We start from the raw sequence: 23,974 nt of genomic DNA, 5'->3' as shown, positions 1-23,974 counted from the left end.
TCTGCGCAGTCTGTTGGGCCATTGTAAATGCCTCTTGAGAACGCTTCCTACACACCCAGGCGACGAACGCATCGCGAGTTAATCGGCGAAACTGATAAGCGGCATAATATCTGTACTATATATATGGCAGGTTGACTTAACCCACCCAGATTGGCCACAAATGACCCATCGGCAGCCTATGGGCTGTTTAATGGTTACTTAATGTTTCGTGCCCAACAAGCCGATAAGGACAAAGTGCATCGGCATATTGTCAACCCTTTGTCCATTCAGAAGTCCAAACCGATCAGCTGTATTCATTATCACCGATCAAACCGATCGTGACACACATAAAGGCAAATCTATCGGCCGGATGACGTTCCTAGATGGCAGTATTCCACCAGCACCCTATGCCGCTTTATCGCCTGTCTGTGTTCGTGAGAGAGAGTGCGCCGATGAAATCCGTATAGTTTGGGGACTCCAACGTGGCAAGCGGCATTCAGTTGGCTCCAGCGCTTTACCGTCGACGGGTTCGCTTGGCTCTGATCCGCACCGTGTTGTAGCACTTCAGATTTAAGCTCGTGGATCCACACTTCGAGTCACGACTTTTTTTTTGGTGAGCGTCGCAGAACCTGTTTTCCCCAGCCTCGTGGATTTTTGGGCAGCAGGTTCTCGAGCATCCAGTGAAAATCCAATCGAAAGATCTCCATACAGAAGTAAGTGTTCCCGAATGAAATTGTTTGCCATGCGGATTCATTGAATCGTAATTGGCATCGATTGATCAAAGCATTGCGCCCCAGACTTGCGATCCACAAACAAACGATCACACAGCCCCCATCAGCTGTGGCCCAGTCCCACTTTCCATCCCCAGTGGACATCGCGGGAGCAGGGTCAACAATCGCCGCACTTCTTATCGGCTACACTTCTATTTGTTGGTACGGGTATTAGCTACATAGCTGCCGATGGCAAGGCCATCTTCGAGGCACAATTATAAAAGTAATAAACAAGAAAACAGAAGAGGAACGTTAGATGGACGCACCGAACCGACAAATACCCTTCTAGAACACACGTGAATGTTGGATTCGACTAAACGAGGGTGTAATCCGGTTATGTTCGAATAGGAGAACAAGTTTATTTTCTTATCATCGGATGATGCTCACGCTTTTGTAATCCGCCGTAATATCCAGTGATAATAAACAAAATATATGTTTAATAGTCATGCATACTCATTGTTCTTTGATATGTTTGCATAATACTAGTTTGTTTTTGGGTTACCATGTCGTTTTGTGATTTAAAATCTAAATAGCCGGTGTCTTTAGTTACTTTTGATTATATTGCGCGAGCAGTCTGGCCGTAATCTATTGTTTAGTTATAAAGTTATAAAGCAGCTGAGCTAGTTAAATAATAAGTCCTAAAGTTTATACTAGTCTTGTAAAAACTAAGCTTTATGCAAAAGACAAGCAACGAATGAGTAATCAAAAATGATGAATTGTTTGTTTGCCTTTCCCGCAACTACGGCATTTCGAGGCAAATTTGCATTAGCCTTTGTTAGGGCGTGGGACATAATAATTCGCTTAGGGCCAGTTATCTGAGAATGCCAGCCCCGTGAGAATGCCAGCAAATGGCCGGGGTAAAAGAATTCAAAATATTGCCCATTGAAACTTGTCCTCTCTTTCAGCTGAGATAAGCCAAATCTTGCCCGCCAACAAACAAAATGGATGAGCAGCATCGGAACCTCAATCAAAATGGCAGCGAATCCAATGGTAAGCAGGCCAGGATCGTTTCGGGACTGGATCGACCGCTGAAGACTCCTCCGCCTGGCGAACAGACAAGGGCAGTGCGGCGTCAAGTGATCGCTGTTATCCTGGCCAACGTGGGTGTCTTCTCAACGGGTATGACCCTGGCCATGCCCACCGCCACTCTGCATCAGCTGAAGGACACCACGGAGCCAGTGCATCTGAACGATTCGCAGGCTTCCTGGTTCGCATCGGTCAACGCTCTGTCCGCTCCTCTGGGCGGCTTGCTGTCCGGTTTCTTGCTTGACAGGATTGGAAGGAAGAGATCCCTGATCGTGCTCAATGTACTAACTATTATTGCATGGATTCTGCTGGCAACACCCAGTGAGAGCGACCAAAATGCCTTCTTTTTGCAACTAATTGTCTCACGATTTTTGCTGGGTAAGTCTAACATCCGTTAACAATTATTACCTCTGTAGAAAAAGTATTATTTGATGCTTGAATATTTACAGGTGTTGGTATGGGACTGGCCAGTGCGCCACCAGGAGTCTATGCGGCCGAGATCAGTGTGCCCAAGACGAGGGGCAGTCTTATACTGGGCACATCCATTTCAGTGGCCGGTGGCATAACGATTCTCTACGGGATCGGTTACTGCATCCGCGATGATTTCCGACTGATTGCCCTCATCTGCTGTGGCTACCAGTTGGTGGCACTGCTCTGCGTGCTGCCACTTCCGGAAAGTCATTGCTGGCTTCTGTCCAAGAAGCGTGTGACGGAGGCGAAGAGATCACTTAACTACTTCCGTGGATTCAACAAATCGGGTGAGTTCTCTGCTGACGTTGAGCTTGATGGGAAACAAGATAATGCCTGTGGAATATTTATTACGTTCCTTCGGAGGTATACTTTTTTAATGACTTGTTGAATGGCAAAACAAATCAAAGTCAAGTAGAGCCTTTTATCAAATCGCGCGATCAAATTATGATAGTCCATGTGTGGGACCTCGTATAAAATTAAAATCGCTCAAGTGCTTGGAGTTCCCGCCTAAAGTCATTTCAATTAATGATTAATATACCTTATAGAACGGTTTGAATAATGTTATTATTTTTCCCACAGATGAAATCGCACATCCCCAAGTGCTCGAAGAGTTCCAGCTTCTGCAGAAATCCCTGCAGCAGAGGAACGCCGCGGTGAAGGAGTCCTTTTGGCGTAATCTGCGCGAACCGGAGGTCTACAAGCCATTGGTCATCCTGATGAGTTTGTTTGCCTTCCAGCAGCTAACCGGAATCTTTGTGGTCATCGTCTTCGCCGTGCAAATTTCCCTGGAGGCGGGCATCGAAATCGATCCCTTCATGTGCGCCGTGCTCATTGGTTTGGCTCGCTTGATCACCACCTGCCCCATGGGATACATCCTCGAGTTGTGGGGTCGCCGAAGGGCAGGGATTATCTCCACCTTGGGCATGTCCGTGTGCATGTTCCTTTTGGCGGGACACAGCCAAATCGAGTTCCTCAAGGAAGTCCCATATCTCCCGGTGGTAGCCATCGTGGGCTTCATTGTGCTGAGCACTCTGGGTCTTTACACCCTGCCATTCTTTATGATCTCCGAGCTTTTTCCGCAAAAGGTTCGAGGACCCGCTTCAGGACTCACCGTGGCCGTGGGCATGTTCATCTCGTTCGTGGTCCTTAAGACCTATCCCGGCATCAAGGAATACCTGGGAATGTCGAACTGCTTCATCATTTTCGGGGTCATGGCTCTGTTTGCCCTGATATTCGTTTATCTCGCCCTACCAGAGACACGTCGTCGAACTCTTTTGGAGATCGAGGAGCAGTTCCGATCGGGTCGCAGTCGCAAGTCTCAAAACCAGGCTGATGTTGAAATGAAGGAGGTTTTTGTTCGAAAGCCCGAGGAATAGTTTTTCGAATGAGATGAACTAACTTAAGTAGATCCCGTGAGGTGCTTAGTACTGTGATAGACAATAAGCAACCAGACAATAATAAAAATAAGTTTTTAACTTATGATGAACAGCTGAATTTTCCATTGGTGCTAGACTAAAAAAATCGTAAGAATCTACAAATAAGCGTTTGTTATGTTTCTTATATACATATAAGATATTAAATTAATTCTAATAAACGTATCAAATAAATGTTTCAACATTATAAATATAGAAAATGTTTGCTGACATAACATTAGATTTGTTAGCAACTCGAAATTAATTCTCGTTTGTATTTTAATAGATAATATTAAGTGTAGCATTCCTTGAGTATATTTTGTTTACTTTGAGTAAGCGGCGTGGAATCAAGTAGATTAAGTCAACCCAAACGAGGGCCGTTCGCTGATAAGAGACTGGTAGGCAATTTTACCTGCTCACAAACACATTCTCACTCACTCACTCACCTTAGCAGACCGATATTTTCAAGCACCTGCTCTCTCTATACGAAGTGATATAAATTAGTAGCACGCATTCCTATTTCGTCTCGATCTAAACTCTCAATCATACACGGAACTCAATCAGAACGCTGCTCACTGCGAAAGTCAAGTTCGTGTCCAACGTCATTCGTTTCACGATCGAAGAGACGGAGAATGGAAATCAACTTGAGTGCGAATGAGAGATAAATAAAAAGCGTAGCTGACTGTGTGATTTCGATTTCCATATTAAGACTAAACGAGTATGCAAACTTTTGTAGGCGCGTCCGATTTACACAGAAACGAATACAACATTTTAATTAGCTAGGAAAAGAAAAGTATTAATAAATAGTTTCAAGAACTTTGAAATCGAGGTGAGCTTTCAGTATTTTACAAACCAGTCTGCTTCGACGTCTGCCTCCCAATTGAAATGTTTAAGTTTAAGCTTTTGGCTGGTAATTAATTAAAGCGTAGCAGATGCAATTGCTATCAATTAAGTGCCGATCTGCTTTATGGTAATGTTAATGGTAATGGTAATGTCGATAATGACGACTGCTGCGGACAACTTGCTGCAAACTGGGCCTTAAAAACGAGCCATACATTATGCCACGGGCATTCAAGAAATGATGGAAAAATCTGTTCTGCTTTGCTCGTTAACGAGCAGGAGTTTCGGCAGATTCTTTGCGATGCGTGTGCCTCGAAATTCGAACTTGCTGCAAGGAGCGCGTTAAAAGCGCATTCTGCACAGGCATCCGCCTTCCAGTTCCTGCCCCTCTCTTTCCTTAGACCGATTCACATATCAACACTCGCAGAAAAACTGTGTCTACAAAGAGCAACAAGCATTTCAAAATTTAATCACTTGTGAGAACTATAGATGGGAAATTGTTGAAACGTAACATTTCGTTTGTTAAACTACATAATTCCGAATAAAAATATGATTCTAAAAGGATAAAAGCAGACGGAACTTGCAGAAACCGGAACTTTCCAGCTATCGAAAATTTTACGGCCGGACATGGAGATATGACTATATATGACTATATACAACAGATCTAGAATACCCCTTAACTCCACAAGTAGCTGCTACAAAAACAGAGTTAAGTTAGAATTTAATGTTTTTCTCAGTGCATCACGTGGTTTGCTTGAGGCGTCGAGGCGTACGTTTATGTAATTATAATAAGTTTTCAATTTTATGGCTTAATAATGCGGTGGGCAGCGGGCACCAGGCAGGCAGCAGTTCCACCTTCCCCTCCACCGCCATCATCTGTAGATGCCTGGTCAGGACGAGCAGCTCGAGGTGCATCCATCTCCGGTTGGAGCTGCCCCGTCATTAGGCGACAAGCGTTTAGGCCATGTCAGAAGCGGAGCAGCCGAAAAACGCACAAATTGTTTTGGGGCGATTAAGTCAACAAGACGGCGCTAACATGGACATGGACATGGCAGGAGGAAAGGTTGAATGAACTGATGCTGGACGGGATAATGCCGAAAATTGATGAGCTGCAAATGTGCGAACATTAAAGTTTCCGCTGGCGATGCGCGGCCCAACCTTCCGAGCTCGAGCTCTCGATCCCTTCCAGATTTCGCTCTCGTGGTAATCCAAACAACACCTGCCGTGAATTTCGCACTTGGACGCATCAATTATCGGCTGGCGCATAGATATGTCAGCAGTTAATGGCACGTAACAATTGCTGTGCCAACAAGGAATTGGACAATCGGTGGAGTGGAGTGGGGTGGAGTACCATTTCCAACCGCAGTGACATATGCGTAACTCGAAAACAACGGCAATCTGTGCGGTTTTCCGAGGATTCATGCTCATGGATATGCCATGGGCAGGGGTAGCCGGCTATTCAGCGATGTGTAAACCGCATCGGGATGGTGGTGTGATCATCCTGGGCATCCTTGACGATCATCCCATTGCTGGCTTCTCGGATCTGTCATCATTATCCTCACCGAACGCAGCGGGACGCGTGTTCGGGGTGGCGGCTTTGTTTTGTTTTGATTCGAATTTGATTATGTTTATAAGGCAATAAATTAGAAAATCAGCACCACAACCGCTCGCTCGGGCACAGTCCCAAAACTATGACTATAACCGCTTTGTAGCGCTTTGTTCGCAGCGACAATGCGTCGAGTCCATTAAACGGGTAATTTATGGTTGGCTCGGGTGCCGCAGTGCTCTTTTAGGCACTTGGGTGGGTCCTGATCTCTTGATCTACCCCTTAGCGGCCAGCACCACCTCCCCCTTCACTGTAAATGACATTGTTAAAACGCCCCAAGTGTCTGCAATTTGTTGCTGCACTTAATGTAGTTATAATTTTTAACAGCACTGCACTTTTATCCAGGATCCACTGCGAGCAATAAGCCCTAACCCTTCGCCTGATCACTGCGGCTGATTGCACACCTTGAGCGCCCAGCTCGTCAGCAAATTACAAGTACGCCAAAAGGGGATCGATTGGAGGTCCGTGGTATCTGCGGATCTGGGGTCTCAGCAGCTGCAAGTTCAGCGTAAAGTAAGTATCGCAAATTTGTAGACTGGTGAGTACCTGGTAATGTTACACTTTAGCAGAATTTTATGGTTCACAATATAGAGCAACAACTTAGCTTAAGTCGTTTGTATTACAGTTTAAAATATCACTTTTATAAAGTCTAAGAAACTGTTTTTAAAGGTCAACTAGAATATTTTAATCTTTAGCGAATGGTTTTTGCAGAGCAAAAGTAATTAATTTTAATTCTCTCGAGTGAAAACATTTTAAATAATAGATTAAATTTTGTTTGTTTGAATTAATATATATTCAAAGATTTATATGGCTATGAAAATTGTCATAAGTACATAATTTGTCTCAATTTTTGCGGCCGTATCATAACTCTAAATAAACATGACATACCCTTTTCGTTTGCCAGTTACCTGCTATAAAATATACACACTCCCAAAACCGATCATCGCACATCGATCAGCGAGGTGGGCAAAAACCAGAAGTGATTTTTGGCAGCATTACAAATTCGGCAAAGGGTCTTGGCCAGAACCGGTGTTTACCTTCGATCCGATAATCGCCTGGGCAGCCGGGAGGTTTGCCCACACTTTTTAAAGTGTTTGGCAAGGTGTGCGGACTGCCACATTAGCGGGTTTGGTATGGGCATCTTCAGCGGTGGAAGTCCACTGAAGGTGGTATGCGATCACACCTAGCCAACTCGGCAACTTGGTAACCTGGCAACCTGGCACCTAGTCACCTAGCTTAAGGTTACCCCATTTCGAAACAGATCGAAGGGGGGCGATGAGATGGACCTGGGAATGCCGGAAGATTTATGAACGAATGGGCGGTGGGCGTTTCCACCTCAACTGCTGCCCGGTGTAAGTACTTTGGCCAGACTTTAATTTTTCAATTAGTCGAGCTACCGTATTTGACTTTTGCTCCTCGCCAGCCAGCCGACTTAGCCATCCAGACGACCACCGCCAAAGGGGCCAACGAACTGAATGATCATCCTGGGCTTTTGGGATTGCGATCGTACCTCGGAATCGGACTTGGACCTCACTAACTCTGGGATTGACTGGACTGGGTCGTAAAAATATTGCATTTAGCAGGCAGAGCGGCGGACGCAAACGCTTTCCGCGTTTTACGATTACGATGCAGCAGCAACAGCAGATGCAGAAGCAAGAAAAGCAGGAACGGATTCGAAGTGCCAAAGTTTTATGGTTACTTTAACACTTTTGCTGGCCTGGTACTTGGGATATGGGAACTGGCATCCGACAACGGGCCATCAGGACCAGCAGTAGTTGAAGGAGCAGGAGCATCTGAATGAAGAAGTGGTGCGGAGGCCAGGAAACGGACGAAGCTCGATGGCCTAGACAAGCGTATAATTGATTTGGATTCTATGATGTGTGTTGGCCGATTTCCAGAGGCGTTGCGAGCCATAAAACCATAATTACAGTCACACACAAGTGGAAGAGGTGAGATCAAGGAGTTGCAGGAGATGGGTTTCGAATTGGGTACGTTCCTCTGCTGCTGGAAGTACATAAAAAGCCATGGAGTTCCTTTTAGGAACTTTCAACATGTTTTTGCACATACTACAGACAATCAGAACATTTCTCTCTGGCTAAAAAGAATGTTTAAACTTTCTAATGAATGAAAGAGCTTTAAATTTAAAGTCTAATATAGAAAACTTTTTAGTAAAAGATGCATTCTTTTCCACATCCCGAAGAAAAGAGTTCTGTTTCCAAGGTTCTTTGACTACGATTTGACTTCAAAGGGGTTTGCGATTGAGTCCTGGGATCTCAATTAAGTGAATATTTGGAGCACCCTGTTCCCGCATCGATTATAGTGGCTCAATCTATAATCTGTATGTCCTTTGGCACACATCCTATCATTAGCCTGTCAGCGGTTCGAGCTTCGCTGTTTGCCTTTGCCTCTGGCGTGTTTATTGTGTTTGATCAAATAATTTCTGTTTTTATGGCACAATAACTGTCCTGTCCCTCTGCCAGCAGAGTCCTTTAAGTGCCAAGTCTCCCTCTCCCCATCCCTTATGTATTTTGTAGCCAGCTCCTTGGTCTTCTTCTTGCCTTTTCAATTTAGCCATAATTATGTCAGACATTTAATTTATCGCAACCAAAGGTTTTCGTCCTTCCGCCGCCTCTTCTTGCACGCAAACTTTTGTAGCCAGGACTCACCCTCGGTGGATGCCTTTCTTGGCCGGGGCAGAATAACTCTCTCTCTCCGCCTTTCGCGTCGGCCATTTTGTGAGTGCGTCAGGGTTCAGTGGAGCGCAGGACGAGCAGGACGAGCAGGATCCGTCTCTTAATGTGAGAAAATGTTACAATTCCAGCGCCGCCAGCAAAGTCCTGTCAGAGTTTCTCCCGTAATTGCTCATTTTGCTTATCGGCCCGCCCAATCCAAGGGCTCTGCTCTGCAGGTGTGGAATGTCCTGCTCTAGGGGGATCAATAAAACCCTGTAAACTCTATAAAAATTTCGATTTGTGGAAATTGCGTTTTTATTAATTGGCTCTGACATGCCAGTCACTGGAGTGTCCCAGTTTTCCGTTTTCATTTTTATGGCACTCGAAAATCGCGTGCCCTTTGTCCACCTACACGTCGTCCTTTTGGATGGGGGCAGAAATTACTGCTGGTTGTGCGACTCCTGGAAAAGGTACATTATCCTTAGATCATTTTTATCTTATCGTTTGTCGGCAAGTGTTTACGAAATTGCCCGATTGTTTTTCGGTTTCGTTTTGGGCCACGCGCCTCCTTGAAGCAAGGTGCAACAGGATCGGAGAATGCGAGGATTCGGGGATTCGGGAATTGGGATTCAGGAGGCGAGGCTGCAATGCAACCTGCCTGGCTGCATCCATCATCGCGTGGCAGCAATGCTCATGATTTGAGGCACATGCGTAACCTGCGCCAATTTGGCGACCCGCACACACACTGAAATCGCCTTTGTCTTTATATATAAATATCTGTTCCTTTTTTATGTCCCTTCTTCGGACAATTTTCGGGACTTGGCTTGCATCTGCTGATTGCAAGGAACGGGTGCCCCGAAGCGAACCCTCAATTAGGCAGCCCCTGCAATTAGAAAATATATTCCATACCAGGCTCCGTTTTTTTTTACCCACTCAGCGTCTTAAAGAAATGCAAAAAGAAAAAAATAGCAGCAGCTAATTTGCCGCCGGTTTGGGGCAACTAATTTCATATTAGATGGGCGCCCACGCTACAAAATCGCAGTTTTTGCTCGTTTCCCAGGCGCATTCCTGCGGACACCGCTCATTAATGACCATGAAATCTAGACTCTGCCCCGGAGTCATTCCCGCAGACTGACCTCCAGGCACGAGCCGCCCAGAAACACGGCTAACAGCTAACAAATCGGGAGCAGCTTCTGTTCACCTCGTTTTTTTGTTAGCATGCCACCTAATGATTCGGTGGCACGCATCTTGGAATGCGACGCCTTCGGCTGGATGGGTTCGCCATAATTTGATTAGGCAAAAACTTGATGTGGGTGTCAGTCCGTCTAGCTGCCTCTCTTCCAGCTTCCCTCATTCCAGCGAAAACCGGACCCAAATCATACCCCAACTCGAACTGGATTCCATTTCAATTACAATATAAGCGAGTGTAAGTTCTGCGATTGCGATCGCATTTGGGCGCGTGGTAAACCAAGTCAATCGGAAGAAGTTAAGCCGATTGTCCCGCCCCTTTTCATTACAGCTCGTTTTTTGCACCCCTGGCACCCGTCTAATAAAACCAGAGCAAACCCACTTCCGTTGCTCATTTGAATGCCCTTTGATGGAGGGTATGATGAATTATTGCATAGACTGGTAACGTAAACTTTTACTTTAGAAACTGTCATGAAAAATGTATCTATAATGTATTTAATGTTTCAAAACGTGCTAAATTTATATAGCTATTAGTCTCACTGGGTATAGCTATTAGTCTTCAATTAGATATTGCCACAGTATTTGATAATACATAATTAGTTAAGTTTCATGTTTGGTTGGTTTAACGTTGATACTCGTAATTATTATATTTAAATAATTATTTTTAAATTAATTCCTTTTTTATAATTTATTGAGAGTTATGCATATTAGAGATCTATTTCCAACGAAAAATCCTTGACCTATTTGATTTATAGGGTACTTTCTCTTCGAGTTGTATCCTTCATCAGCTTTTTACAGCCCAGCTAAACGCACTTCCCACACAGATTTGTGTGTGTGCGCCTTAATTGGGGCGTAGTTGGCTTTTTGGGCGCGGACCCGGGGTTTGGGTAATTGCTGCCACTTGAAAGGCTCCGGGTCGCATAATCGCCTTGTCAGATAGGGCAAGACACACGTTGAAGGACCCGCGGAGGGGGTGGCCCATGAACAAGCTCACTGGGCGTTGGGCGTGGCGAGTTGGGTGGGCCAGAGGACTGAAGGACCAAGAGGACCAAAGGACTCTGTGCCAAAAGAGACCGATAGGTGTGTTTTGATGCCACCACGCACGGCTGACTCGCTTGATCTTATTACGCCGCGCTTGGTTGCCTGGGAAAAGTCAGAGGCAGCTGCTCGGATAGCTCGGTTGGCTGGTAAATGGCAAATGGTTACCGGCAACCCGGCCTTTGTGACAGTTTTATCTCTGGCCAGCAGAAGCTACAGCCAAGCTCTCGCCATCCTCCTGCCATAGGAAAGCCACCGCGCTGAGTGGGCCTAAGAATTTTGCATGTTTTCGCACAGGTTTTTGTGGTTTTTGGTGGCAAGTGGATTTGCATACGCCACGCGGCTCCAAAAACGGGTTAGGCTTTAGCCAGTCTTGGTGGATCAGGAGTTCCCCCCTGCTAGGGACCATTGATTTCCTAGTCATGGCAACTAATTTCCATTCATCATGTTCGGTGCCTCGAATGGATCAATAATCCGGACTCCTCCCTCGGAACAATCACAAACAATGTGACAGCTTTATCTTTCAGCACCAGTCGCCGTCGCAGTGGAAATCCATTTCCAATTGTGAATGCCGAGCGACAATTGTCGAATTCAATTAACGCTGGCGGCACCACCGAGCGTTACTTAACGCCGCCACCCACCCAACGACCTCCGCCTCCTGCCGCTCCTCCTACTCCTCCTTCTCCCTCCTGGGAGTTTCCAGCGGGTGGGCAAGGACGAGCCGTAGCTGTGGCCGTAGCTGTGGCTGTTTCGCCAGGGTAACGGCTATGCAGTGTCACAATGCGGATGTGGATGTGGATGGGGTCCTTGGAGTGGGGGAGATACATACACTATCAATATCTGTGAACCACACGATGAAGGACGTGGGCGGGGGCGGGAGTGAGAGCGTTTGCGTGCTGCGTTGCCTCCGCCGATTGGCCGGAACGCGGCTGCAACGGCAACGCATCGGCTGCGGAAACGGCCACGGATAAGGCTACGCTCTGCCGCAACGCTCTCTGCCCGGATATCGCCGACCATCCACACCGACTTCGACTACCCCCAGAGCGTTCAAAGAGCGAAGGCGGGCTGCACGGACGGCATGCAACCGCACAGTGGAGCAAAAGTTGCAAGCTGGGATGTATTGAAAACCAACTTGCTTTGTGTTTTTGCTCAATCCACATATCCCACATGCATTAAGTTTGTGTACACTAAACTACTAATTACTATTAGTTTTAGAGCAGGTGGCTCATTCTTCACATTAGAAAGTAGATTTAAAGAAAAAGTCCATTTAAAGAAAAAGTCCAGATTAGCAATGTTTATCTACAAACGTAACTTCATATTAGTCACTCTCTTAATATAGTAGCTTTACGTAATTACCCCTAACTTCAATGTGGTTTTCCATGATGTTGAAATCGACCTAACCCACTAGCCTCTTCGCACTTGACCCACTGTGCCCGTGTCGATTTCGCTCCCGGAGGACGTGTCACCTGACCCCAACCCTCCTGCCGACTCTGGCCAATGGCAGCTCACCGTCGGCGCAGCGTGCGACGCATGCGCACCGGGCCAGCTCGCTGATTGGCTCTCATTGGCTGGCGGTGGGCCAAATGGGGCTGGAACCGCTGCGGACGTCGCAGCCGTGAAAAACCGGTTACACCAGAAAAACGGTTCGTCCGTGAGTCCGTGAACGCTTCTGTCAGTGTGTGCGGGCCGCGAATTGCGAGTGTGTGAGTGAGCGGCGGCTTTTCGGTGGCGTTTTGGGCCGCTCTGCTTGGCGGTGCTTCAGTAGAAATTGTCGGCTGATGGACCGCGGGCGAGGCACGAAGCCAACTCTCAATTTCCACTGCTACCACCGCCACTGCCACTGCCACAAAAATTGATCGAATCGATGCGCCGGTCCCGCGATTCGCGTGCAGTTAGTCGAATTTTTGACGGTCGAGTGACAAGGTGCGTCGCGTTCCGAACTCCCAAATAAGAATCATACAGAAGCCATTAGCCGTCGCGCCTCTGAACTGAGTAATCGGCCATTATCCGCGGAATAAGCCACACGGGCATGCAAAACTGAAGCGGAAAGTGTTGTGCTCAAGTGATCAAAGGATTTGAATAAAGTTGTGGCCAAGTTATTGGATAGCCGGCGAATCAGTGCTCTAAGTTTAAGGTGAGCACACCTTTTGAATTATATATTTCAAAAGTATAACCATATAGGAAAGCTACTATTCATGGAAGATTATCCGTTTTAGTTCAGGCTTTTTTTTCCATCACGAAGTTACTAAATTGAACATCAGTTCAATTTTTAAAATTGGTAAAGTTCAAGTGACCATTTGCTATCTAGATTAAAAAAGATAGAACATTATTTGTAGATCGAAAAGTTTTGGAAGTACGTTTCTGATTCAAGGAGAATAGTTCAAGTATCTGTTATAATGTTCCAAAAACCGTTTATAAAGAATTGCCATTATTTTTGGCATAAATTAGTTAGTTCATTTGCTTGGATCTGTAAATAAATTCGAGCTTTTATTTGAATCTGCTTCATTAAATGAAATTAGATGACAACTTTATTGGTTCACTGACAAGCTTTCAGATTGCATATTTTGTTGGTTTGGATTTTACGCCAGATGTGCTATCTGGTTTTCTACTCGAGACCAGATAAGCTTAATTGAACTTGGTGAAAAGTGCACACATTGCATTTTGAGTGCAGACACATTCGAATCCGTAATATTATGCCAACACTTGACAAGAAGCTAACGACGATGACTTATCGGCGTCTTAATTAAGACCTGGTCGCATCCATCGACCTGCCCATAATGACCACCATAAACGATCGTAATCAATTTGTTTGCGCATAATTTGCTTTCTCAACAACTAAATCATTAAATCGAGTCGCTCCCGATCAGGTTGCGGCTTTTTTGAAAGACTTTAATAACGATATTTGCTTATCGTGTTCGACACATCGGTCTCAAGTCCGACCTCGTCCCCCCAGACCCAACGCCCTGCCATCGATCGGCTTATTTCTTAATGAACGACGATCTCGTCTAACGGATCGAGTCTGAACGGAACCAAACGGGGCGATCTCCATTCAACCGGCGACGTTAGTTTCGGCCAAGATTCGATTCCAATAATATTCGAATAATATTCATGTTGTGAATGAAGTGAAGGAAGATGCCACCGGATGGCCTGAATCAAATTTGCAATGCAAAACTACGGCCAATTGAACTTCCGCCGCACCGAGATAACTCATTTAAAGCGGTCCAATCGATCGTTGGCCAGATCGATGACTGCCTTTTTGGCCAGACTTTAGTTTCCCACGACCACGGCGAGCGACAAAAGTCAAAAATCGTATGCTAATTAATTCTTTGTCATGCCGTCGTTTCTGGCTGCCATTATGGCCCATTGATTTGGATGCTTTCTAAGCCAAAGTTAAAGCCACCGGGTTTCGGCTTTCGGCCATCGGCAACGAGGCAACGAGCCGTCGGACAACTTACTTAAGCGTGGTCCAGAAAGAGCAAGCTAATCATATTCAAATGGTGAAGCGTACGTTTTATTATAATTTTTTTATTTTAATTAGCGGCTGTTAATGCCCGGTTGGCTCTGGGGCTCCGATCGATCCATTGATCTGCGGGGGGGCAGCCAATGATAAAAAATAAAATCAAGGGAGAGGGTTCCGAAACAGAAGCTCGGCCAACCTGTCGGTTCCACTTTCGGTAATCGCACGAATTTAAATTATTGTATGTTTAACTAATTTCTATCGGTTTTTATGTCTGTTCCGCTTGACATGTGCACGGAGCTAATTGAGACTTACGAGTTGAGGACTGTGGAGAAATCGGTAGCACTTGGGGGAGATACTTATAATACTCGTATATTATCCCCACTGAAAACCAGAAAGCGGTTCTCGAGAACCCAGATTAGCAACATCCCTATATATAACTCGCAATTTGGCCTCAAGATCGCATTCAACATTTAAAATTGTAGCCGTTGTAGATGTGGAAAAAAACCTTTTCTATGCGTTTACATTTTATAAGTTCTCTTAAAATAAGAGGGGATTTTTTGGTCTCGCTTAAGTAGCAGATACTTTGGATCATTGGATCACTGCTTGTAAGTATATGAGATAGATTTCCAATAGTAATACCCCAAATTTAGCTTTTTATGTTCTGCAAGATACATTTTCCTGCATTCTTAGGCTGAATAGCACCCAATAATTGATAATTAATACGTATATAAAAGGCAAGGCAAGTGGAATCGTGGAATATTTCTGGGGGTTGCTACTTGTCCGGAACTATTTAGTTTTGACTGCTCACTGGCCTCGATTGGGCCACGAAAAATTCCAGAGAAATGGGCGAGTAGCACGCCAGAGGGGAAATTAACCCTTTCATTGCGGCCAAATTGGATTTGGCCGGAATGTCTATTTCACTTTCTACAAAACCGAGTGGATTGCAATCCTTATCGCACTGTCGGTCAAATCGTGGCCCCTGGCCAACTGCGAACTTTATGGCCTTAACGGCCAGCACGAGTTTCCCGTTCGCGGTGAGTGGTAACCGAAAAACTGAGACGGAGACTGAGAAGGTTCGAAAAAACCTAATGAACAACTTAATTTCGAGTTCTTTTTTTCTCGTTCTGTTTGGTGTTTTTTCTGTTTTTTTTTTTTCTTTTTTGAATTTTGAAGGGGAGTGTGTGGTGCGTGCGGTGGTTCGGTGGCTTAACACGCGCATTTCGGTGGTTTTACGAGCTGAAAAGCGGCAAGGGAGCTGGGCGAAGGACTCCCGGGCTCGGCAATTAAATCAAATGTGAATTCCATAATAACATGGCCATGACAAAGTGTGGACCGTCGGCCGGCAGTGGCAGTTACAGTTTTTGATTTATACGGTTCTTCAGCGCGTTTTCATGCCTCTGACAGGCTGGCGACAGGCTCAAATCCTGGCCGAAAAGCATTAAGTAGAAAAAAAAATAAAAACAGGAAGCGGAAACCACCGGCCGCAAGTTGGTGGTGCTGAAAGCCCATTTGCATATCTCTTTTGGGCCGGTTGCATATTTAACGAAATGAGCAATTGGCCAAAATTCATTTAATTGTTACCCCTGCCTGGCTAACTCTATACTTAGGACTATAGCGACCTGGCCTAAATGGAGGGGGCACCTTCTCGATAATGGGCCAGCAGTTCACGCTGCGCTCGGAATGTGCCTGATAAGCAGCTAATTTGAGATACTCCCTGGCACTGGGCGCTGGGCAATGGCCAGTGGTAACTGGTCACTGGTCACTGGACATGGCCATTGAGCACATAAACCACTGCACATTAAACCCTCGGCCGCGTAGTTTTATAAAATAATTAAGTTTTATGTATTTTCCTTACTAGATTTTCACTGGTTTTTGGTTTTGGTCTTGGATCGGATCGGTTCTTGCCGGGCCTGGACGCCGTCCGAATTCGTGGAAGCCGTAAAAAGTCTTCGGGGAGTGGGCCGCCAGCATCATCCAGCATCGGACATCAGTTCGAGCAACGCCATTCGGGCCTGAGACTGAGCATCCTAATAGCCCGGCGACCACGACGACATCCATCAAAGCGTTTTTATGACGTTCTTGCTTGAAATTTGATTAAAATTCAGCGATTAACTAAGCAGCAGCAGCAACGGGACGAAAGACAAAAAATAAAAGAATTAAGACAAACCAACCAACAGCAAATAAACCAAAATACTTTACGGAGGCTAAGCGACTGCAAGCGACTACCGATCGCATCGGATCGTATCGAATCACTTTCGGATTGAATTGGATTGGATTGGCTTGAATTGAATTGTTGATCACATTTCAGCCATGCCGCATACAGGTGAGTCCCGCTAATGAACTTCAAATGGAAATTAAACGAAAGCATCAGATGCCATCTGCAGTCCCAGTCCCCCATTTCACGTACTGCCCCCTGAAAACCCAAGATTCCGCCACGGTTATTACTGGCGCACTTTTGCCGCCTGCGTTTGCGACCGCCGGTTGGTAGGAGGTGGGGAAGGTGGGAGAGATTAGCCAAGTCAACAGGGCGGTTGCCAAACTGCGGGTATTTGGCCCAGACGCGTGTGCTCACTGTAAATTTTCTAGACTTTATTTGGGAAGCTTACGCGCTTTTAATTCCCACTAGAAGCTTCATTTGTCTAGCAAACTTTTCTTCCAAATATATGGCTCAACATTAACAGTTTAAGACAATACTTTCTAAGTATCTGTAAGGAAGCTGCAATTGCTGAAGTTGTTAATCTTGTTCAAAACGAACTTAAAGATCGTTCTTTTCAAAGCTCTTAAATGTATATTAAATGGGGTAGGAACTTAGTACTGGGTCTAAGATTTTCAATGCAGTGAAGATAGTTTATTAATATCTAAAAATATCCTTTTCCTTTCAATCCTTTAGGTCAAGCTGGTGTCAACCAACTGGGCGGAGTTTTTGTGAATGGCCGTCCTTTGCCGGACTGCGTCCGTCGGAGAATCGTCGACTTGGCTTTGTGCGGAGTGAGGCCCTGTGATATATCCCGCCAGCTTCTGGTTTCCCATGGTGAGTTTATTACATAGGACTTCCTCATAGTTCAGATAAAGTAATATAATTTGTGCTTTTCTCGCATAGGCTGCGTTTCTAAAATTTTAACTCGCTTCTATGAGACGGGCTCCATTCGACCGGGTTCCATTGGCGGCAGCAAGACCAAGGTAAGTGGGCTCCAAGCGGGAACGGTATTGTGAATGGGGGATGGTAACAAGATCTGGGGGGACGGGAAACCACATGTGGTCCGCTGTGGTGCATGAAATCAACAAACGATTATATAAAAATCAATCGCACAGCAGTAAATCCATAAAGTATCACAGATACACGGAAAGCAGATAGCCCAGATAAGCATTGTAACCAGCAGCTAGTTTACATGTTCTCGACATTCGATGACAGCCTTTATGGCCACGTGTGGGAGTGGAAGTTGGGTGGACGGTGGAGGAGTGGGCGTTCGAGTGCAGAGAGCGCAGCAAATCAATCTCGCCTGCCCAGGTCGAGGATGATAACCGGGAAGTGGGCTACCTGGATGGGGCTGGCTGGAGCCACCTGTGCGGTTCGCACGCCCAATCAGGTGTGCCTGCTACCGTTTAAGCCGCTGCTGCTCGCTTCACGGCCCCAAAAAGTGACGACAATGGCACGAGGATAGTGCTGATTGCACTGGGCCATGGAATCAGCGATTCCGTGCGGAGCCACGCGATAACACCGAATCACGACCCATACGCACCATACTAAACGCTTTTCAGAAGGGTATTGTACATATATATTGAAGCATTCTAAGCATTAGTTTTATTGAATATTATTATATTTTCTACAACCTTGCAAAAATGTAGTTCAGACACGGTACTATGTCCATTCGCTGCAGCGATCTTTTAAAGTAGTTATATAATCGGTGGTAGGCAAGTCAAGTGTGACTAGAATAAGATAGTTTTCAAGTGGGCCCGTCTCCAAAGTGATTACTATAAAGTAGATCTTGGGATCATAAAATCGATTAAGCTAAGGGAAATACATTTTCTTAAATTAGGTTGCCGGTTTTAATAGTTTGTTCTATATGGTTTTGAAGGGATATTGCATGGACAGTAAGGACATTTCTCCAGATAGAGTCCGTGAAACTACCCCATCCAATGCGACTCCCCCTCGATTGCGCAAACAGTTGTTCAGGTGCGATATTTACCGACGGAACATAACGCCTAATTAACGGTAGTTGCACCGCCCACCAAGTGCACAATGTACCCGGCGGTAGGCGCCCCAACCCCAGCATGTCGGTTACCCACCGCTTACATGGTGATTCAATAAGCGCTCTGCACTCGCTCGAACAAAACGCGCATTTAACACCTACGCTGGGTCAATAAAGAAGTTGCCCCCGCCCCTGTCCCGTGTGCCCCTGTGGCATGCATAGGGAAAAAGGGGCGGGGCGGGTGCAAGGACAGTGGCCCGCAAAGAGCGAGCGCGCGTGTAGATTTCCGATAAGATCTGGCATGCAAGCTTGCCGCGATGGAGGGGCTTCCGACCCCTTGAAGTCCGCCCCACTACCATTCGATAAACCCCCTTAAGCGTATTTATGAATTTTTAATGAATTGCCGCGTCACACGTGAAAAGTGGGCGCCAGTGAAAACGGGAGGAAGGTCCTTCCTTTCAGTCACTCGTACAAATTAACATATGCAAAAGCAGCTACAACACGGATGTGGGTCCGATGCAAATCTTCCCGCGAACATGACAGCTTAAAGGGGGCGTGGCTGTGCTCGCTGTCGGCCGCTTTTGCAATTGTTGCGAGTGCGCCGTGGTTTATTTTAGTGCACAATTGAATTTCACGGCAATTAGTCGTCGTAGGCCACAAAACGGGGGTAACCAGAGACACCTGAGAATAAAGGGGTTTAAAGCACCTGGCTGGCTTATATAACCATAAATATACAGTCACGCAACAGGCCTGTAACGTTTATGTGATACCATTCGCAAGTCGTACGAAATATAAATTTAAATTTAGGAAAATGACTTTCTTTGTATGCACTTTATCATTAAATATTAGGAAATACATATATTCCGAAATCCATTAAAGTAAATTTGGAAACGGGCTGGTGCAAGCACTAGTATTTAATTAAGCTATATTCTTTGTTATCCACATAACATAAAAAGCACCTATAATTGCTAATTGAAGGGTTATCATATGGAAAAACTATAACTTTCAAAAAGAATTCAAAATTTCAAACAAATTTAAATCATATTTCTTCTCTTTCCAGCAAGTGGCCACGCCCACCGTGGTGAAGAAGATCATCCGGCTAAAGGAGGAGAACAGCGGCATGTTCGCATGGGAGATTCGCGAGCAGCTGCAGCAGCAGCGCGTCTGCGATCCCAGTTCGGTGCCCTCGATCAGCTCCATCAACCGGATTCTGCGCAACAGCGGTCTGTGGACCGATGAGATGACCTCCAGTCAGCAGAATGCCGCAGCTGCTGCAGCTGCGGCGGCGGCAGCGGCTCATCAGGCGGGCAGCGGTCCATCGAATGGATATGGCGCCCAAGCTCCGCCCCCTCCGGTGACCGTGGCCCCGCCCACACCGGCAGCCACGCCCTCCATCGCACGCTATGCCAAGCCGCCGGCGTTGATGATGACCTCCACCGGCGAGATGCCCATTAAACCCGCTCCCAAAATGCCGCCCAGCATGGGACATGGCCACAGTCACGGACTGAACCCAAATGTTTCGGGCCTGGACTTGAGTTACTCCGCTCTTCACAAGCACTGGCTGTGGAATCCCTCCCTGCTCTACTACACCCAGGCTCACATTCAGGCCCAGGCGGCTGCGTCGGGTGGTCAATTCCTGCCCTATGCCGGCGGCTATTTGCCCCATGCCATGGCAGCGGCGGCCGCATCTTCCACATCCGCCTTGGGTGGTTTCACCAAGTCGGAGAGCTCCATCGATCTTTCGACTCCCGGAGCGGCTGGTGATGCGCTTAGCGACTGTGACTCCGGTAAATCCTCCCCGGCGGCGCTTTCACTAACCGCTTCTGGAGGTGGAAATGGCGCCGGATCAGCTCCAGAGGCTTCACCAGGATCGACACTCAGCCACAGTCGCAAGCGGAATCCGTACTCCATCGAGGAACTGCTCAAGAAGCCGGAGAAGCGACTACGACTCGATAGCAACCGTCTGGAGTGCCTGGAGTCCAGTTCCTGCGAGAGCAGTCAGGATAGTCCAGTTGCTCCACCCTTGGAAACACCAGAGGATGAGGATCCCGCCGAGGGGGAGGAGGAGCAAGAAGAGGAAGACAGCGTTGAGGTAGTCAACTAAATCCACTGAGTGCGCCTTGCCACTGACCCAGTTTTGATCTGTGTATATATAGAAACGTAATTTAATCGTAAACGCCCCATTCAACCAGTACTAATTTAAGCTAAGTTGGAACTCGAATTGATGGAATTTCTGTGGTCACACTTTCTTCTCTCTTAAACTGGATCTCCGATAATGATGTCTTAAACTGAACATGCTGGATTTATATACCCGTGAAATTGTATTTATTCAAGTTCCATCCACATTGATTGCTATGAATAATGTTGCAAGGGGACGATAATATAATAAAATATTTAAATAAAACAATACGAATACGTGTGCTGAGTAAACCAGTGTGTTTTGCATTATGGTTCATGGGTTTAAAATACCATTTATGTTTTAAAAAGGTTCCAGAAATGCTGGAAATAACCAACGGATGCAAAAGTTCATGCTTCGAATTTCGTGTAATAATATACTTTATTATGCGAAATTTTCTGCTACGAAATTCGTGTAATTTGTACCCGAGATGACCATTTAAATGATAAATGAAGTGTTTTTCACCGACTCGCCGGTGGTCGTCGGCATCTGCGGCTCTCGTTCTTAATTAACTTGCGCGCCAATGAAGTGTCAACAAGTTGCCAACACGCTGGATCCGCCGGAGGGGGAATGGCGAAATTACAGGATGTCTGACACGACCATAACTATCGATCGCCCGCGGAGGAGGCAACGGAGGGATCGCCCCCAGAAGGAGGCGACAATGGTTGCCAACTGCAACTGCAAGTGAAGCGGCGACTGGAAGTGCGAAAATGGCATTGGAATCGGCATGGTGGCATTGTGGCATCGGTTGGCATGGTGTGGCGGCACCGGCAGCCAATGTGAGTGGAATTTTAAAGCAGGTGCCCGGGGGAGCTGGACATGGCCATCCTGGGCGAAGGTGTGAAGTTGTGAGAAACTTTCCCAAGACCACTACTCTGAATATGCCAACAATAAATCAGTGGCTAAAAATAATTGCCGCGACAATTGCGCGCAGTTAAATTATGCAAAGCGCGCAAAAAACGATGCGAAAAAACACGCTGCCATAATTGTATCACGTGCACGCCGCGATTCCGCATCCTGGCCAATATCGCCAATATCGCTCCTTGCCACTCCACTCGAAACCAATGCACTCCACTCCACACCACTCCACTTCATAAACAATGCTAAAAGGCGTTGAGGATGCGCGCAAGGAAACTGACGGCAAGGAATGCACAGCCAGCAGGGCATATGCCGGGGTATCGGCACAAGAAGCCTCCTGATCATGGCCAGATTGGAATGCCCTGGCATGACTATGACTGACAGCATCTCAGGTCACCACGCAAAAACTGGGCACGGAGAAAAAACACACAGGCATTTATGAGCTTTAGGAGTTTAGTGTTCGAAGGTTTATAGTAATTATGATGATTATAAAAAATTAATAATGTCATAAGCATTTAGCATCCTTGAAATATATTACCATCCATAACCAACTTAATCCTCTGTTTACACATAGTTCCTAAGAATGGTTTTAAATCAAAGATTTGCAAAGAAATATTAATATAAAATATTATTACAGGAATCACATTTAAATTTATTTGTTATATAGCTTATATATATTATTTCTCTCAGTGCATTCGACGAAAGTCGAAGAGCTCTGAATCGCCGGATCGATGATGATGATGACGATGATTTCTGCTGATCGCTGATCGCAGCGACGATCCCGCTCGGGCGACACTTTTAGGCCAGGCCAGGATTGGAATCAGAATCAGAATCGGAATCGGAATTGGAATCGGGATCTCGGGATCTTGGGCCGACAGAATATTTTTATACGCTCGCGCTCGAAATATCAATGAGGCTGGACATTCGGAGAGACACAGAGACGCGTTTTTGCTTAACACATTTGGCGCGGCAAAAAACGCGCGCGCCGCTCGCGTTTGGATTTCGCGCTCGCCTTTTGGCCTTTTTTGCAGTCCATGCTAGCATAGCCCAGCGCTTGGTTGCTCCTCTTGTTAGCCGGCATTCGTGGGCCGGAGCTGAACGAGTCGTATCTGGAGGAGCTGGTAGCAGTAGCAGCCGGAGCAGAGCGCTGGCATGGATTGTTGCAATGTTTCGTCGCGCTGTTTGCGTTTGATTTGTGTTTTTGGTTTTTGCCCAGCTCGCCTCTGCATTTTCGGCATAAATCAAAATCCAGTTGGGGCATTGGAAATTGGACTCGGACGTAGATGCGGAATGGGACAGAAGATGTCGTCGTGTACGTTTCACCGATCGGAGGCCCTTCTGTGCGACAGATATTATGGCAGAAAATTTATTTTATGGCGGTAATGGTGTTATGTTTTACGCGATTAGCAGATCCAAATGTTTGACATTGCGGCGACATCAGGCTGGGAATGGAATCGCCAAGCGGATTTGCCCAGCTGAGGATGGGAATGGTAATGGTAATGGTCATAGTGATGGCTTGACAGCAGCATGCACCATAATTAATGTCATTCAATTACGGATAAACTGTGTGGATTAAGATGGTGGACATGGAAACAAGCCGAAACAAGCAATACATATACGTATGTAAGTAATAAATGTGAATAGGATATGTCGTCTGCTAAAAAAGTTAATAAACGAAAATATATTACTCTTATTTATTACTATTTTATTATTTTATTTTACCAAAAAAGATTCGTCTGTGATTCATAAAATACGATTTTTCTTTTAAGACCTTAATAGCTACTTCTAATGAAGTTGTAGAGGAGCGGGCTGAGACTGTTCCTCAGCTTTATGAAGCCACATCTTCCGTTGTCGCCTGACTTCCTCTTTCTCAATTAGCCTGAAATAGTGGGTCCAGAGCTTCCGCTTTCTAGGCCAGAACCTCTGGCCCCCCCAACCCAAAGATGTGACCCAACGTCACTCTGGTTTTCTCCGGCTGCCTTTGGCATTTGGCTTCTTCTGCGTTGCGTTTGTACATTGTCTGGGTTGGTTTTTAGTGCCACACTGCCTTGTTAAATGAAGCAATTTTTTATGGTTAATTTCCTAAAGGTGCACTTAAATGCACCTCGGGGTTCGGGGGTTACTCTGACTCCTCGCAATCTCTGTGTGCTCTTCGGTCGGGGACCTGAAATCTCGAAATGCTCTTGGCCTGGCCTCACTTGTCAACGCATTTCGAGATTGATTTCTCTGTTTTGTCTCTGGTCGTGGGCACAATTAAACCGTAAAAAGCGGCAACACGGCGAAGGGCC

General features: G+C 46.1%; 2 protein-coding genes across 4 annotated transcripts; both read left to right on the top strand.

The window, feature by feature from the left end:
- The first annotated feature begins 397 nt into the window (after nucleotides 1-397).
- On the top strand, nucleotides 398-3,853 carry LOC6609332 (facilitated trehalose transporter Tret1). 3 transcript variants are annotated; one of them, XM_032716210.1, is made up of 5 exons: nucleotides 398-692; nucleotides 764-911; nucleotides 1,655-2,153; nucleotides 2,225-2,533; nucleotides 2,826-3,853. In XM_032716210.1, exons 3-5 carry the CDS (start codon nucleotides 1,691-1,693, stop codon nucleotides 3,620-3,622), a joined length of 1,569 nt encoding a protein of 522 aa, XP_032572101.1. In that variant the 5' UTR covers nucleotides 398-692; nucleotides 764-911; nucleotides 1,655-1,690; the 3' UTR covers nucleotides 3,623-3,853. The 3 variants fall into 3 exon arrangements, with proteins under 3 accessions (XP_032572101.1, XP_032572100.1, XP_002034021.1); XM_032716209.1 differs by having other exon boundaries at nucleotides 398-911; XM_002033985.2 differs by lacking the exon at nucleotides 764-911 and having other exon boundaries at nucleotides 400-692.
- Nucleotides 3,854-12,793: 8,940 nt separating this feature from the next.
- LOC6609331 (paired box pox-neuro protein) lies at nucleotides 12,794-21,072 on the top strand. The gene is made up of 5 exons (XM_002033984.2): nucleotides 12,794-13,136; nucleotides 16,321-16,785; nucleotides 17,353-17,493; nucleotides 17,563-17,642; nucleotides 19,713-21,072. Exons 2-5 carry the CDS (start codon nucleotides 16,773-16,775, stop codon nucleotides 20,754-20,756), a joined length of 1,278 nt encoding a protein of 425 aa, XP_002034020.1. The 5' UTR covers nucleotides 12,794-13,136; nucleotides 16,321-16,772; the 3' UTR covers nucleotides 20,757-21,072.
- Nucleotides 21,073-23,974: the final 2,902 nt, after the last annotated feature.

The sequence above is a fragment of the Drosophila sechellia genome, chromosome 2R, assembly GCF_004382195.2.
Source record: "Drosophila sechellia strain sech25 chromosome 2R, ASM438219v1, whole genome shotgun sequence".
NCBI classification, from domain to species: domain Eukaryota; kingdom Metazoa; phylum Arthropoda; class Insecta; order Diptera; family Drosophilidae; genus Drosophila; species Drosophila sechellia.
The sequence above is the reverse complement of the archived record's forward strand: the minus strand, read 5'-3'. Positions and strand labels throughout refer to the sequence as shown.

What these genes read in the sequence shown, in the direction of transcription:
- LOC6609332 (XM_032716210.1), top strand. Translation starts at nt 1,691, where the DNA reads ATGGATGAGCAGCATCGGAACCTCAATCAAAATGGCAGCGAATCCAAT. An exon ending in TGTCTCACGATTTTTGCTGG is followed by an intron (nt 2,154 to 2,224) that starts GTAAGTCTAACA and finishes GAATATTTACAG; the next exon opens with GTGTTGGTATGGGACTGGCC. An exon ending in CCGTGGATTCAACAAATCGG is followed by an intron (nt 2,534 to 2,825) that starts GTGAGTTCTCTG and finishes TTTTTCCCACAG; the next exon opens with ATGAAATCGCACATCCCCAA.
- LOC6609331 (XM_002033984.2), top strand. An exon ending in CCAGCTTCTGGTTTCCCATG is followed by an intron (nt 17,494 to 17,562) that starts GTGAGTTTATTA and finishes TTTCTCGCATAG; the next exon opens with GCTGCGTTTCTAAAATTTTA. An exon ending in TTGGCGGCAGCAAGACCAAG is followed by an intron (nt 17,643 to 19,712) that starts GTAAGTGGGCTC and finishes TTCTCTTTCCAG; the next exon opens with CAAGTGGCCACGCCCACCGT.